This window comes from Drosophila albomicans, chromosome 2L, assembly GCF_009650485.2.
Source record: "Drosophila albomicans strain 15112-1751.03 chromosome 2L, ASM965048v2, whole genome shotgun sequence".
In the NCBI taxonomy this organism is placed as follows: domain Eukaryota; kingdom Metazoa; phylum Arthropoda; class Insecta; order Diptera; family Drosophilidae; genus Drosophila; species Drosophila albomicans.
In genome coordinates this window covers 2,810,870-2,826,300 of record NC_047628.2, presented here as the reverse complement: position 1 = coordinate 2,826,300, position 15,431 = coordinate 2,810,870, and the positions used below count along the sequence as shown (strand labels likewise).

The 15,431-nt window shown below is 35.5% G+C and overlaps 6 protein-coding genes across 9 annotated transcripts in view; 4 read left to right on the top strand and 2 right to left on the bottom strand.

Annotated features, from left to right (window-relative positions):
• LOC117563489 (protein spaetzle 4) overlaps positions 1 to 15,431 on the top strand; it is a 165,102-nt gene that overhangs the window by 37,753 nt on the left and 111,918 nt on the right. The window lies entirely within an intron of this gene.
• LOC117564584 (uncharacterized) lies at positions 482 to 3,320 on the top strand. Of its 4 annotated transcripts, none has more exons than XM_034243427.1 (4): positions 482 to 503; positions 1,157 to 1,361; positions 1,426 to 1,549; positions 3,047 to 3,320. In XM_034243427.1, the coding sequence occupies exons 1-4, from the start codon at positions 497 to 499 to the stop codon at positions 3,131 to 3,133; spliced, it is 423 nt and encodes a 140-aa protein (XP_034099318.1). In that variant the 5' UTR covers positions 482 to 496; the 3' UTR covers positions 3,134 to 3,320. The 4 variants fall into 4 exon arrangements, with proteins under 4 accessions (XP_034099318.1, XP_034099321.1, XP_034099319.1 ...); XM_034243430.2 differs by lacking the exon at positions 3,047 to 3,320 and adding an exon at positions 2,248 to 2,291; XM_034243428.2 differs by lacking the exon at positions 482 to 503 and adding an exon at positions 510 to 622.
• LOC127565047 (uncharacterized) lies at positions 3,464 to 4,212 on the top strand. Its single transcript, XM_052002048.1, has one exon. The coding sequence runs from the start codon at positions 3,543 to 3,545 to the stop codon at positions 4,137 to 4,139; it is 597 nt and encodes a 198-aa protein (XP_051858008.1). The 5' UTR covers positions 3,464 to 3,542; the 3' UTR covers positions 4,140 to 4,212.
• The window catches only part of LOC117564575 (bone morphogenetic protein receptor type-1B), a 54,369-nt gene continuing 43,586 nt past the window's right edge, over positions 4,649 to 15,431 (top strand). Inside the window, exon 1 of the mRNA XM_034243416.2 lies at positions 4,649 to 4,788. Coding sequence (XP_034099307.1) covers positions 4,725 to 4,788 — 64 coding nt within the window. The 5' untranslated portion in view covers positions 4,649 to 4,724. The remainder of the gene's footprint in view (positions 4,789 to 15,431) is intronic.
• LOC117564576 (probable cytochrome P450 4ac1) lies at positions 5,255 to 10,393 on the bottom strand. The gene is made up of 6 exons (XM_034243418.2): positions 10,378 to 10,393; positions 7,107 to 7,320; positions 6,833 to 7,036; positions 6,685 to 6,766; positions 6,529 to 6,629; positions 5,255 to 6,434 (listed from the first exon to the last, which is right to left on the bottom strand). Exons 2-6 carry the CDS (start codon positions 7,306 to 7,308, stop codon positions 5,476 to 5,478), a joined length of 1,548 nt encoding a protein of 515 aa, XP_034099309.1. The 5' UTR covers positions 7,309 to 7,320; positions 10,378 to 10,393; the 3' UTR covers positions 5,255 to 5,475.
• LOC117564577 (probable cytochrome P450 4ac1) lies at positions 8,397 to 10,371 on the bottom strand. Its single transcript, XM_034243419.2, has 5 exons — positions 10,164 to 10,371; positions 9,893 to 10,096; positions 9,745 to 9,826; positions 9,588 to 9,688; positions 8,397 to 9,494 (listed from the first exon to the last, which is right to left on the bottom strand). The coding sequence occupies exons 1-5, from the start codon at positions 10,363 to 10,365 to the stop codon at positions 8,536 to 8,538; spliced, it is 1,548 nt and encodes a 515-aa protein (XP_034099310.1). The 5' UTR covers positions 10,366 to 10,371; the 3' UTR covers positions 8,397 to 8,535.

The window sequence follows — 15,431 nt, the reverse complement described above, 5'->3', positions numbered from 1 at the left end:
CTGCTGAGAATCGTTGAACCCGATGAACTGATGAAGGAAACTGAGGCAATGGCACAAGCGGGGCAAACCTTTTCTATGCTTATCGTCAACAATGCTTACCTTTTTAAAGAGCTTCTGTCTACAAAGTACAGAGTGACCGCAATCCCAAATCAAAATATAAATTTTAAAAATACTACATTACTTATTGTATCGATAACAATCCGATAAAAAAAATCTGTACTTATTTGAATTTACATCTTAATAACATCTTAATTAATGTTTGGATATTAGTCTTTAATAATAATTATAATAATTTTCATCATTTGTTTCAATATTAAGAATATACCAAAAACTTTCTACTTGCTTCAAACCTAGATTTATCTGTGTGCAACAATGAATTTGTTTCTATTGACTGGCCAAGAAACCGGTTTTGAAAAACAACAACAAATGTAAATTGCCATTGTCTTTAGGCCTTAAGAGCTTTTTCAATGCACAGCTTTTGGTTGTATTCGCAAGCATGACATGTAAGACGGGCAACAGTTTAAATTAAAGTTGAGTTGAGAAAAGTGCGTTTTTCCTGGCAATATTTTTATTTATACGTACAATTTGTTACAATTATTTGCTCAATTTCAAGTATTCAAAGGTATCTATAATTTTGATGATTAAAGAAGTGAACGCCACTCGAAGAAGTTTTATGGTGGATGTTCATACTTACGAACTTAGATGGAAAAATATGCATTGAAGGCATTGAAGTAATCAAGGTTACATGTTTATGTTTTATGACATTACTTTAACCTTGTAACAAACATTATTTACTGAATAATTAGCGTCATATTAGGAGAATTTTCACGTCAAATGCAAAATAAGCAAAAGCTGCCTAAAATAAGAAATTACTTATGATGTGGACACCTGTCTTTTCGTGTGGGAGAATTGACTAAAACTGATTGAGCTTGTTGCTGATGAGATCATGATTATTTTTTTTTTTAATTTTAAACCGGGCCGAAGAAATCTGCACAATAACATGATTGGAATATGAACTCTAATGTCTAGTTAAATGTTAAATTTATTGCAGGATTCCATTACAATAAAAAGAAATCGTGCCAACGAAAATCAAAATATTTATGTTAATATATCTACATATAAATAGTATATAGTGTTTTAATCAACCTAATTACAGATTGCGATCACTTCAATATGAAGACTCCACTATTTTCGATAGCTATATTTGCCACACTGTTGTGCAGCAGCTTGGCTACATTTGGTGATAAAGCTATACTCAAAGAGAAGGATATGATGAGGAAAATAGTATTCGATAAAAAGACACCTGATGTATTTTATTGTCCGATGCAGAAACCGTCTTCAATGAACAAAATCATTGTCACGTAAGCACACAATACATTTTGTTAGAAATTCTTAAATCTTCATTCAATGCAAAATATATTATAGAGCACGGCCACTGCACAAATTGTGTGAATACGAAGGAAATCCTTTACCTCCAGAATATAAATCGGACTGTTATATGGATATTGACGAGTCAGATTATGCATGCAAGGAAAAATATAGAATTATGGTAAGTTGAAACATCATAAGTGAAAGGGTTTGTTAAATTTAATTTAGGAAAATGAAAAGGTTTTCTACGGTCGGATAAAAAGTTGATGAAAAGTATAAATAAAAAAAACAAATTCTAAGTTACTAAGTTATTTTAACTATTTTTGGTTATAAGTCATAGACTTGTGCTGTGACCGTTAGATTGGTATTCGAATAAATCATATGGTCAATAAACACAACTATTTTGAGTTTATCTGATGATTTAAGTTTTCTCATCAAAATGTTGTTATTACCACTATATTTTTATAAATAACTAACATTACCGCCTTACCAAAATATTCACATTAAAACCTATTCTGAACTCCATTTTGAAATAAATTGGTTATATTATATTCTCTGCGACTGCTTTGAAATTGGAGCTTGGAAAAGACCTTTATCAAATATTTGTAAAAATAACGGATGATAGTCGCCTTCAACTAAAATAACTTTTTAATATACAGTATTCAATAATAAATAATTTATGATAGAGTTACAACCTTGCCTATGAATGTAAGTAAATGATAAATGCACTTTACAAAACAACCCACTTTTGCTTTATTGTTTCTGGAGGCACCATTAAATAAAAAAGAAAATAAATAAAATGTATAATTTAATTAATAATTTAGAGACATCACATCCCACACGAATTGTAGCCTAATATTGAGTTTTATTTAATTGCAGAAACGTTTCGCCAAAGACGAACCCTAGTAAAATAATCACAAAAACAATACAACAAACCCTAACACCTTGAATTGAAACAGCAACAACATACCATACTTAAATTATGTATTGTACATTATCATACGCACAATACGCTGGCGGCTTTCAGTAATTGGATCACACGACTAAATACCGCAATACATGCTGTACTTACAATTATCCATATACATACACACACACATATACTCCAATACCTATACATACAACTTATACATACATATTCTGTACCTATTACTTATACTTAGAAAAACTTTTATTATACACAACACAACTAAAAAACTATAACAAAATGCATAGAAATGATCATATTTTGTAATTAAATATGATTGTATACAATTTAAAAAATGAAGCTAAATCACAATCGATTTAAAAATATTTTGTCGAAAGTGATATACAAAATTGATTTTTAATTAGATTCATATCAACTTCTATTATAGGTAAACATTAGCACTTAACGCTGGTTTCTAGAATATGTTTTCGAAACTAGATGTTTATAGCATACAAAGATAATCTGATACTGGTTTAAACTAATATCATATTACCTATGTATCTTATTCATGGGATTATGGTTTTGGGATATTCATACCAGAATTAAAAAAAAAAAAATTATTCTTATATTTCTTTTTATCAAATTTTCATTTTTCAATAAGAACTTTATTATTTGAAAATTGTAGTGTTTCACCTATTACTCTTCTCCATTACATAAGTGACTCATTATCTGTCTATCTATTTCTATTTTCATTTAAATACTTTGATTTAGATGCGCAAATTTCCTCCGGGCAGCGAAGAGCCGTTCAACGGTGCACGACTTAAGCGATTCATGAATTTTGATAAGCTTACCAACTGAACCCGACATAGACGAGCATTAAATACTTATACATTATGTGAGAGCTAAAATATTTCCTAACAATAAGCTCAAAGTAATACCGAATTTCACTTCAATACCGAATCTGTCTAACACATAAAAAAAATGAAAACAATTAAAATAAATTATGTCTATTTCTTGGAATTTGAATAAAGTGATATAAACAATGTACCGCGAGACTAAGATGGGATCATATGTACATATGTATTCTCGTCGTGTATATAAATAGTAAAGTACACATATTTGTGCTGCTTATCAATGAAAAACAATATATTGCGACTTCCATTGCGACACTCGCATTACTTAATCTCGACACTTGCCGCACGTTTAGTCCAGTCTGAAAATTCATTGACTTAATACAAGTACTGCTATTTTATTTGTCTTCGGCGCGATGAACAAGAACTTGTTCCTGCTTTTCATACTGTTGCTGGTCACAGCATGTGTCCTGGCAAGCAGTGGTAGTGATAGTGACAGCGACAGCGATAGTGATAGTGGAAGCAGTAATCGTGAATATGACGGCTACTACGGCGGAAAGCATAAGCACAAGAAACACAAGCATAACAAGCCAGTTTATCCAAATCCATATCCCCAAAATCCTCAATATTTCCAATATCCACAATACAATATCCGCAATATCCGTATCCGTATCCCTACAACCAAGGATCTTACAATCAGCAGCCCAATTATCAGATTGGCACTCCATACCAACAACAGCCACAGCCATATGTGCCTCCTCCTCCACCTGGATATCCGCCTAGTCAGCCACAAGCTCCGTTGCCACAGGCTCCAGCGTATAATCCCGGGCAGCAATCGCCGTTGGGGCCTGGCCTTACTCCTGGACCTAATCCTGTGCCGCAACAGCCACCAGCTTCTAGTGTTATCAATCACTCACTTAAAGTCAATAAGGAATACAAAGAAAACTTTAATAATCATGTGGAATCAAATGCTTTATAAATTGTTAAGCTTAAAAAATGTTAATTCATTTTAAATTTCCGATGCTTCTTTAAAAAATTATTTTAAAAGAAATAAATTTAAAAATAAGTATTTCTTTTATAGGTACACTTCCAATTCGTTTCGATATGTAATTAAATCTTGTAGCGTATTTTGCATTTTAAAAATTGGCGCTGTATCGCGCTTATTATGTGGTCACATTTATACTGTAGGTGTACTTCGATAATATATCGAAAAATACGCAGCGAATCTAATTGCTTAATTTTATTAATTATGTCTAATTCAGTGTGACCGACGGGCATATTATATATGCAGCCCTGGGAAATTTATATAATTTAATTGTTGCGATTACCAAGTGACAAGTTAAATGACTATTCAAATACTCATGGAAAGTGCATTTGATAATAGACAACAGACATATCTGACTGAAAGCACAAGATTTTAACGAAAAAAAACGCAATATAAATGAGCAGAGCTGTATTTTAAATCATCGATGGTGAATTACCAAACATTAATATTACCGATACTTTTAAAGTATCTATAATATCGGTGTTTTACCATCTCTAATTGTATTCCAAACAGAAAACAAAAAAGGATTGTTTTTGTTGAAATTAATGTTAGAATGTGCAAAACAAGTGTGTTAATGATTTTATGTGTCCTTGTGTTTTTCGCACAAATACCAAATGGTGAGTGTAATTTTTTTAATTCGTGAGAACTCTTGGATTTGGTGTTGTGTTTGTAGCAAACGCGTACATATGTACATATGCGCTTGAGAATGTGTGATTGTGCGCGCGGGTTGTTTTGTTATTCGACGCGCAAATGAAAATTTATAATCGAATTAGGCACTTGTGCTGAACGCTTGCCAATAACATGCGAAACTGTAGAAGTAGTCTTGCTGCTCAACAAACAGTGCAATACAACAACATTCACGCATGCTTACAAATAAATATGTATTCATACCAGTTGAGTGCAAGCAAATACAGTGCTTGGCTTGTTGGTCTTACGGCAGCCATTGTCCACGAGTGCCAAATGATTCCTGTTAGGCAAGAGCAACAGGGTTACAATTCATTCTAATTAGAATACTAGGAACAAAACAATAATATTTTTAACGTTTACATTATACTACAATGTGCAGTTTGTTCCAAATTTTTGTATTTAACTATAAGTCTTACATGTTTTTTATTGGTTGTTCTCACATTAATTTATCTACAGTGGCCAATCAACGTTTACCAAATATGTTGCATAGTTTTAGGCTAAATATTTATTCAAACAACAAACAACAAATTCAAATTCATTTTTCGCTTCTGAATGTTTCATTGATTTGCTCATAGTCGTGGTTGATACAGAAAAGTATAGTAAAATCAAAAGTGAATTTACAATGTTCTACTTTGTTGTTGCTGACGACTTGTAACCATTAGCTTTACGCTATTTTGGGTGCGCAGGACAAGGCCATACTCAAATATAACGTCCTCCAATCGAGTTACTGGCAACAGTTTAAAATTGCGCAATACGGAGACTAGCATCACTTTTATCTCCAGAATGGCAAACTTCTGTCCAATGCAATTACGTTGTCCAGCACTAAATGGAATAAAGGCAAAGGGATGCCGATTTAGAGTGTTATGAGGTAAAAAACGATCTGGTTGAAATTCTGAGGGATTTGGAAAGTGTCGGGGGTCTCGCATTATATCAAATGCATGGATATTGATCTGCGTGCCTTTTGGCAGAATCAGACCATTTACCACACATTCCTCTGTGCAAATACGTCCAAAGAAAGGAACTGATGGGAAGAGGCGCAAGGATTCCTTAATCACACACTCCATGTAAGTCAAATTATTGTAGTCGAACACGGTGAGATCGTTGTCGTCGTTCGAAAAATGCTGCAGCTCCTCGAAACAACGTTCCTGAACATCTTCGTGTAGAGCCAACATGAGAAGTGTGAATGTGAGACAGGTGGATGTAGTGTCGTATCCTTCGAACATAAACGTGTTAACTTCGTCACAGATGCCCTGGTGATCGATAAGACCATCGTCCTCGGCTGCCAAAAGTGTGTCCAACATTGCATATCGTTTTTTTCTTCCGTAGTCATCAACCGATTTGGACTGCTGTTGCTTGAATTGTTCTCTCTTTCGCTCGATGATCCGGCTAGAGAAGGCATGTGCTATCTGAAGATTTGTCACGTGCTTTCGATAACTACCAAACAGATAAAAGTATGGTTTCAGATATAAAAGCGGATTGCAAATTCGTTCTACTATAACTTCCTCTATAGCATGTATTGATTTTCGATACTGTGCCCCTTCCACCATATCATCGAGCTTAACGCCAAGAGCAGTTTCTAGAGCATTAAATAAGCAAAAATGTTAATAAAGAGAATGATTTCCATTATGAGGAATTATAGAATTCATTGTGATATTCTTTCTAATCTTTACCGCAAATATTGTTGAGCGTAAATTGTGGAAGGATCTGTTTTAGCTCCAGTTCAACATTCATTTGTTTTTGCAGCACTTTGCTAAGCTTTTGTGACTCCTCTCTGTAACAATTGTGATATTAAAAATAATCCAGAATGTTATATCGAGGTTAATTACTTGAAAATATCTAAAAAGTTTTGCAAAACATTGAAATGAAACGCAGGTGTCAATAGTTTCCTTCTGAAGTGCCACGTTTGATCTGCAAAGTGATTTAATCTTTATATATATTATATTTTCGCGTTTTTTAGAGTGTGGAATTACTTACCAGTGCTTATAAGCAATCCTTCGCCCAGAAAGGGCCTTAATAGATCATAGATTACATTCTTGGTTATTAACTTTGTACTTTGCATTATCTCCTCAACATCTTCAGCCCGCACTGCATTGTACATGGCACAAAAAAGGAAATAAAACAAGTAACTTTTTCCATTTGACTTCGAATGTGCGTTTCGTACAAATTTAAACAGCATCGCTGAAGAAGAAAATTAATTTTACTAATCAGTAATTGAGTGGGGTACGTAGATTATATGCTGAATACTTACAAGGCGTCATTTGTAGTACATCAAGATTATTACCGAATCTCGTCTTGCCCGGCACTACAAACACTTTTTCTTCCAGTGGACTGGCATCTTCAGTCTGTACACGCTTCGCCAACGACAGGATAAAGTATCTGCTGTTAAGTTTTTTCAGTAGAATCCAAACTGACAAGAGTAGAATCGCACTTAAAAATAGAATCGTCAGCATGATAATATTTAGGTTTCACGAAGTAGATCAACCGCCGCAATCGACGGCAAAATCAACATTGAACTGAGGCAGTGATAATACAGATTTTTGACTCGAAATGACACATATTATAAATGTACTAATTATATACCGATTACACTGCGACACAACGATGGGTAATTATCTGATTGATAATTATTAATAATGATAGATGATCTGGAACAGATCAAACTAAACCTTGTACAATCGCAAATCTAATTTTTTTCTATTCTGCTATTTTTTTTTTGCAGTGTAGAGGGTTCATCAGATAGACCTTTTTCCAATCAGTACCATTTTTATACCCGCTACCCATAGGGTAGACCAACCGACCCTATAAAGTATGTAAATTCTTGATCAGCATCAATAGCCGAGACGATCTAGCCATGTCCGTCTGTCCGTCTGTCGGTCCGTCCGTCTGTCCGTATGAACACCTAGATTTCAGAGACTATAAGAGATAGAGCTATGATTTTTTTTCGACAGCATTTGTTATGTTTGCACGCAGATCAAGTTTGTTTCAAATTTTAGCTACGCCCACTTCCGCCCCGCAAATCAAAAAAGTCGAATAACAAGCGTAATTTTAAAGCTAGAACGAATTTTGGTGTATACAATAAAACCTATATTTTCGGTATATTTTGAAAGTAATACCGGAATATTTTGCTTATATTCAAAATGGGTAGCGGGTGTCTCACAGTTGAGCACACTCGACTGTAGCTTTCTTACTTGTTTTTTTTTAAATTATTTAAATGCTTATTAAGTAAAAATGCTATCAAATGCTTAGGATGCTCTACTATTATCATGATTAGAGTAGAGTAAAGGAAACTTCAATTCTAAATATTTATTCTTGGTATTTACAAACAATAGTAAATTCTCCAAATTTATTTTTTGCCTCCGAATATTATGTATTTCGTTATAAATTTTATTAAATTCAATTCCCTATGGCGATAGACAAATCGTAAAGTCGTCCCAGATGCATTAAAAATATCGGAAAAATGTAATTAAGTTTATCTTAAATTAATTTAATTGCAATTCGAATTTTAATTCTGATATTAACATCAACTAAAAAAGTATTTATTTTCTTTTTATTTTATTATTGAAATGAAAAAAATGTATTTTTGTTTATGTACTGCTTTTTTGAAAATGAGCAAATATACATTGATTTGCTCTTAGTCGTGGTTGAAACAGAAAAATATAGGAAAATCAAAAGTGAATTTACAATGTTCTACTTTGTTGTTGCTGACGACTTGTAACCATTAGCTTTACGCTATTTTGGGTGCGCAGGACAAGGCCATACTCAAATATAACGTCCTCCAATCGAGTTACTGGCAACAGTTTAAAATTGCGCAATACGGAGACTAGCATCACTTTTATCTCCAGAATGGCAAACTTCTGTCCAATGCAATTACGTTGTCCAGCACTAAATGGAATAAAGGCAAAGGGATGGCGATTTAGAGTGTTATGAGGTAAAAAACGATCTGGTTGAAATTCTGAGGGATTTGGAAAGTGTCGGGGGTCTCGCATTATATCAAATGCATGTATATTGATCTGCGTGCCTTTTGGCAGAATCAGACCATTTACCACACATTCCTCTGTGCAAATACGTCCAAAGAAAGGAACTGATGGGAAGAGGCGCAAGGATTCCTTAATCACACACTCCATGTAAGTCAAATTATTGTAGTCGAACACGGTGAGATCGCTGTCGTCGTTCGAAAAATGCTGCAGCTCCTCGAAACAACGTTCCTGAACATCTTCGTGTAGAGCCAACATGAGAAGTGTGAATGTGAGACAGGTGGATGTAGTGTCGTATCCTTCGAACATGAACGTGTTAACTTCGTCACAGATGCCCTGGTGATCGATAAGACCATCGTCCTCGGCTGCCAAAAGTGTGTCCAACATTGCATATCGTTTTTTTCTTCCGTAATCATCAACCGATTTGGACTGCTGTTGCTTGAATTGTTCTCTCTTTCGCTCGATGATCCGGCTAGAGAAGGCATGTGCTATCTGAAGATTCGTCACGTGCTTTCGATAACTACCAAACAGATAAAAGTATGGTTCCAGATATAAAAGTGGATTGCCAAAGCGTTCTACTATAACTTCCTCTATAGCATGTATTGATTTTCGATATTGTGCCCCTTCCACCACATCATCGAGCTGAACACCAAGAGCAGTTTCTAAGTAAAAATGTTAATAAAGAGAATGATTTCCATTATAAGGAATTATATATAAATAGATTTGTTCATTGAAATAGTTTTTTTAATCTTTACCGCAAATATTGTTGAGCATAAATTTTGGAATGATCTGTTTTAGCTCCAGTTCAACATTCATTTGTTTTTGCAGCACTTTGCTCAGTTTTTGTGACTCCTCTCTGTAACAATTGTAATATTAAAAATAATCCAGAATGTTATATCGAGGTATAATTACTTGAAAATATCTAAAAAGTTTTGCAAAACATTGAAATGAAACGCAGGTGTCAATAGTTTCCTTCTGAAGTGCCACGTTTGATCTGAAAAGTGATGTAATCTTTATATATATTATATTTTCGCGTTTTTTAGAGTGTGGAATTACTTACCAGTGCTTATAAGCAATCCTTCTCCGAGAAAGGGCCTTATTAGATCATACACTACATTCTTGGTTATTAACTTTGTACTTTGCACTATCTCATCAACATCTTCAGCCCGGACTACATTGTACATGACACCAAAAAAGTAATACAACAAGTAACTTTTTCCATTTGACTTCGAGTGTGCGTTTCGCATAAATTTAAACAGCATCGCTGAAGAAATTTCATTTTGCTAATCAGTAATTGCGTGGGGTACGAAGATAACATGCTGAATACTTACAAGGCGTCACTTGTAGTATATCAAAACTATTACCGAATCTCGTCTTGCCCGGCACTACAAACACTTTTTCTTCCAGTGGACTGCCATCTTCAGTCTGTACTCGTTTCGCCAACGACAGGATAAAGTATCTGCTCTTAAGTTTTTCCAATAGAATCCAAACTGACAAGAGTAGAATAGCACTTAAAAATAGAATCGTCAGCATGATAATATTTAGGTTTCACGGAGTAGATCAACCGCCGCAATCGACGGCAAAATCAACATTGAACTGAGGCACTGATAATACAGATTTTTGTCTCGTAATGACACATATTATAAATGTACAAATTATATACATATTACACTGCGATGGGTAATTATCTGATTAATAATTATTATTAATAATAGATGATCTTGAACAAATCAATTTAAACCTTGTACAAATATAACTTTGTGCTATTGCAAATCTAATTTATTCTATTCTGCTAGTTTTTATACCCGCTACCCATAGGGTAGAAGGGTATTATAATTTTGTGCCGACAGGAAATGTATGTAACAGGTAGAAGGAGGCATCTCCGACCCTATGAAGTATATATATTCTTGATCAGCGTCAACAACCAAGACGATCTAGACATGTCCGCCTGTCCGTCTGCGTGTCTGTGTGTCTGTCCATCTGTCCGTCTGTCCGCATGAACACCTAGATCTCAGAGACTATAAGAGATAGAGCTCTAATTTTTTTTTTCAATAGCATTTCTTATGCTTCCACGCAGATCAAGTTTGTTTCAAATTTTTGACACGCCCACTTCTTAGTTTATTTGGCTGACAATCTGGTATATTGTGCCGCTTATGGTATATTTTGAGTGCGGTACTATATTGATATACCACATATACCATTTTGTATATTTTTAGTATATTTGCAGTATATTTGGTATATTTGGAGAATAATACCGCAAAATATATTGCTTTTATTCAAAATGGGTAGCGGGTATCTCACAGTCGAGTACACTCGACTGTAGCTTTCTTACTTGTTTCTACATTGTAGAGAGGTAGACCTTTTTCCAATCAGTATACTTTTTTTTTAAATGATTTAAATGTTTATTAAGTAAAAATTCTATCTAAAGCTTATGATGCTACTATAGTCATGATTTCGAGTAGTGTAAAAGAAACTTTAATGTATAAGCTGTTTAGCTCTTGAATTTAATATCATCGATTCTTCTAAAAAAAGACTAATAAATAATGCTGTAGGATGCGATGGCGTGTCCATAAAAATGACGTTGGATCGACTTATACGCTCTTTCTTCAATGCAACAAACAAATATTTTCCCATCGTTTTTCTTATGGAAACTGGCTTTAAACGGAAGAGAAATCCACTGACTGCAGTTGACAATTAATACTCTTTCCAGCATGACCAAGGTACTTTTATGGCTTGTGTTGTACACTTGCTTTTCGAAATATAAAAACGTTTTAGTTAGCTACTGTGAGAAAACTAATTTCGAAGGTTCTTCGGTTTTATAATAATGTTCAAAGTGTTTATCTTCCATGCAATAAGAATTTCTTAAGATATTTAGTATGCCCTATGGCAAGGGTATTCAGAATGCAATTCAATGTCACATCAAAAGGCCGCATTGATTAAACTTTGATTAGCTGACTGCGAGTGTGCAATTTGGCTTGAAGAATTAATTTGAACCAAGTTTGTAATGTTGGGCCTCCAGAAATGGCAACATCTGCAATAGAAGCATCCACGACGACGGCAAAAAACTCTCAAAGAGTGCGATATCAATGATTGAACAACTGCCAAATATCCTGTACAAGACCACCTCAAATATAATGTATCCATTAGTTTGAAAGGTATTAAGGAATTCGTCCATCTAAATCGAAAGTATAAAAAAGAATAATTTCTTCAAATTGACCCTATTATACCCGCTTTTCAAAATACAGGGTATTCGAAATCACAGAACGTAATTACATTTTCTGTGGAAAAGAATTGAACGAGTAAGCATGCTGCCAGACGAGTGCGTTGACGTCAGCGTCAGCGTCAGCGTCGACAGCGACAGCGACGGCGACGCGACGACAATGACAAAAATAGTCAATGCGCCGCAATGTGATTGCAACTGCAACAACTGAGACAGTCGAGTACAACTGCATTTGGGCATGAAAAGTGCAGCGCCGACAGTTGGAAAAGCTTGGCCTGGAAACGATTGCCTGACTCTGACGCTGGTAATACTGGTGTTGTTATTGAACAAATGTTATGGCAACATCAACAATAGTTCGAGACCAAGAAAGAGTAGCATCAACAGCGGCAGCAATAACAAACACGAGTAACTGCAACAGCTTATTAGGATGCAAAAGGCGTCGTTTGCCGCTTTTTAGAATTACTAATTGAATCGACGCGATCAGTGGCAATTGCAGCGGCATTGGCCACAAAAACGACGAGAGGAAAACAAAACCAAACCAACAACATGCAACATGCAGCAGGCAGCCAGCAACGAGCGACCATCTCCATTTAATATCATCGTGAGTCTGTTGTGAATTCATACCCTGGAATAGTTGAAGATAGAAAGTAGGCAACGTTATAAGAGACGTTATAAATGTTTTTTTTGGTTGAAGGTTACGAAAATTATGAATTTCCAATTTTTGGGCTTAGTTGGATTACTATTATTTACATTATGAGTGGAGATTCCGAACAATTCAATATTTATAACTTGTTAGCTCACTATAAACTAAAGCTAGTGCAGTTAGGTGTACATTTTCTTTAATTCCCATACTTGTCAGTTGTAGTGGGTATCTCATAGTGTGACCAAACAGTGTGACTCTTAAGTATTGTTGTTGCCAGTGTTACCAGCATCCGCTAGGCGGATAAAACTTGCCTTGAACTTAGTTGCGTAGCATTCACGTTAATCGAAAGGCCATTCACGCCAGAGGAAACGGAGAAATATTCAAATAATTTTGTTGCAAACAGTTCTCAACTTGGAGAATGGATATTTTTCCGAAAAAATAGAACTAACAAATATGATAACCATGTGGACTAATTGCCAGAATGTAAATTTAAAAAAACTTTATTTGCATTCGAGAATAGGAAGTAACCCTTTTTTGGTTATGCAATAGTTCACAATAAATGAGACTTACAACGTTTCTAAGCAGAAAGTCTTGTAGCTACATACGTCCACGTCGTGGGGCAACATGCTTTTTCAATTATTGGCACGGCATGTAAAATTTGTTAGCTCCTTTCTTGCATATTTACTTTAACACCTCGTTGTTGGAGTCGATGTTGAGAGACACCAACAGCAGCTTCGAGGACGGCAGACAGCGACGCTTGTTGTGTTGCCAGCTCGCCATGTTGCAAGGCTAACACTTGTTGCACGGCATTCTGCCTCAGCAACCTTTTGCGGTTGCCTTCCCGCTGCCGATTCATCTGTGACGTGTTCTGTTTCTTGTTGGCGTGTGTCTTACGCTCCACAAAAAACTTTTAATTAAAATATTGTCATATCAGTTGCGGCTGCTGCTTCCTTTTGTGGTATTTTGAAAGTCACGACAGTTTTTTTTTTTTTATTTATTTTTTCTTTTTTTTTGTTTCTGTAAGGTTTCAGTGGAGCAAAGTTTTCTGGCATTTCTCAACAACTTTAATCGCTGATAACTAAATATGGCAAGACTTTCTAAAGGTAGTTAGTGACTCTGAATGTAGACAGATTAAGAAACAATCCATCAATATGGCGATTGACCAACTTTCCCACGAAATAGCCTCACAGAAAACAAAAAAAAAGAAACAAGCTAAAAGTGTGCTCGACTGTGAGATACCCGCTACACAATTCCAATAAAACCATATACTAAAAGTATATTACATTAATTTATCAAAAGTACTAAAATAAACCGATAGTTATAATTGGAATATCGATATAATACTACATTTAAAATATAGTCCAAAATATTCCAGATTATCAGCCAAAGCAACTAAGATCCGATTGCAGTAGATGGTTTTAGCCATACAAACAGAGAAGACAGACAGATAAGCAGGCAAGGCTATCGCGTATTGGCTGTTGAAGCTGATCAAGAATATATAGGCCTGCTTCTTTCTGCCTGCAGGCACAAAAAGCTATAATACCCTTCTACCCTATGGGTAGCGGGTATACAAAACAAGCCAATTGGAATTGCAGTTCGAATATTTTCGCTATTATGACTGGCGATCAGTTGGCCACGATTTATTGACATAATAAAGACTAATTGCGCACAGTTGACAATCATTTATGCTTTATTAAGTTACTTGCAGCTTGCCTGTAAAGCTGTAATTAATTATCTTGGATTAGAGTGCCCCTCAGTGTACAAGAGTTGCCTGGTTTTGGTGCCACCAGCCGGTTACCTCGGTAATAGAGAGATGCCATGCAGACGTGGACATATGACCAACTAATTGCACCTCTCAGCTAAGAGCATTTCATTTGCCGGAAACTCGATTAATATCACTTCAATATGAGTCTCACATAGCTAACTATTTAGTTATGCTAATAAGGGGGCCGTAAATAAACTCCTCTTTATGTGTTTATCAATTAACAAAGGAATTCTGATACAGTGTAAAGAGTCTGAGTTACAAATAATATTAAAAGAGATATTAATAATTCGTAAAATGAATCATGCCCATATTTTGCGAGTGAGTATTTTATTGTATTGGCTTCTAAATCCAGCATATAATATTTTTTATTGGCTTAAGTCTTAGGGGCATCAAAGAAACTTGCCGATTTGTCAGACACTAATTAAGTGGAACAAGAGGTAAAAGTTAGACAAGTGCGGCATGTGAATATCCTCGTATAGAAATAAATAAAATTTATCGCATATGCGGCAAGTAGCTTCTCCAAAGGAAACCAGCAACACCACCACTACCACCACCACCACAAACACCACATGAAGGACAAAACATGCCGCCAAGCCGTTGGTGCGTATGTGCCTGCGGTTTCAACTTGTTTTATTTATTGCATCCACAAAAGCAGGCCGCGTGCGCTTTCTGCTGATTCTGAGAAACAGTCAGAGACTCCGACTCAATCTCAGGCTAAGCTTCAAGCTGATCGTGGTGGTTGTAGTGTTAGGGTCTGGATCCAGTTATCTTGTTGTTTGTCTGTGGTCTGTGGCCTTAACAAGTCGACACTTTTCTTCACACCTCGCTAAAGGAGGCTGCATTTACCTACACGACCTCAGGCCTTAATGACCGCCCGTTGCGCTGCTTGAACAACCGTCTGCCTCCAAGCATCAACCACGAATCACTGACCACCAATCGACCAATCGGTGGCAGTTTAGTGCTTGTTCGCA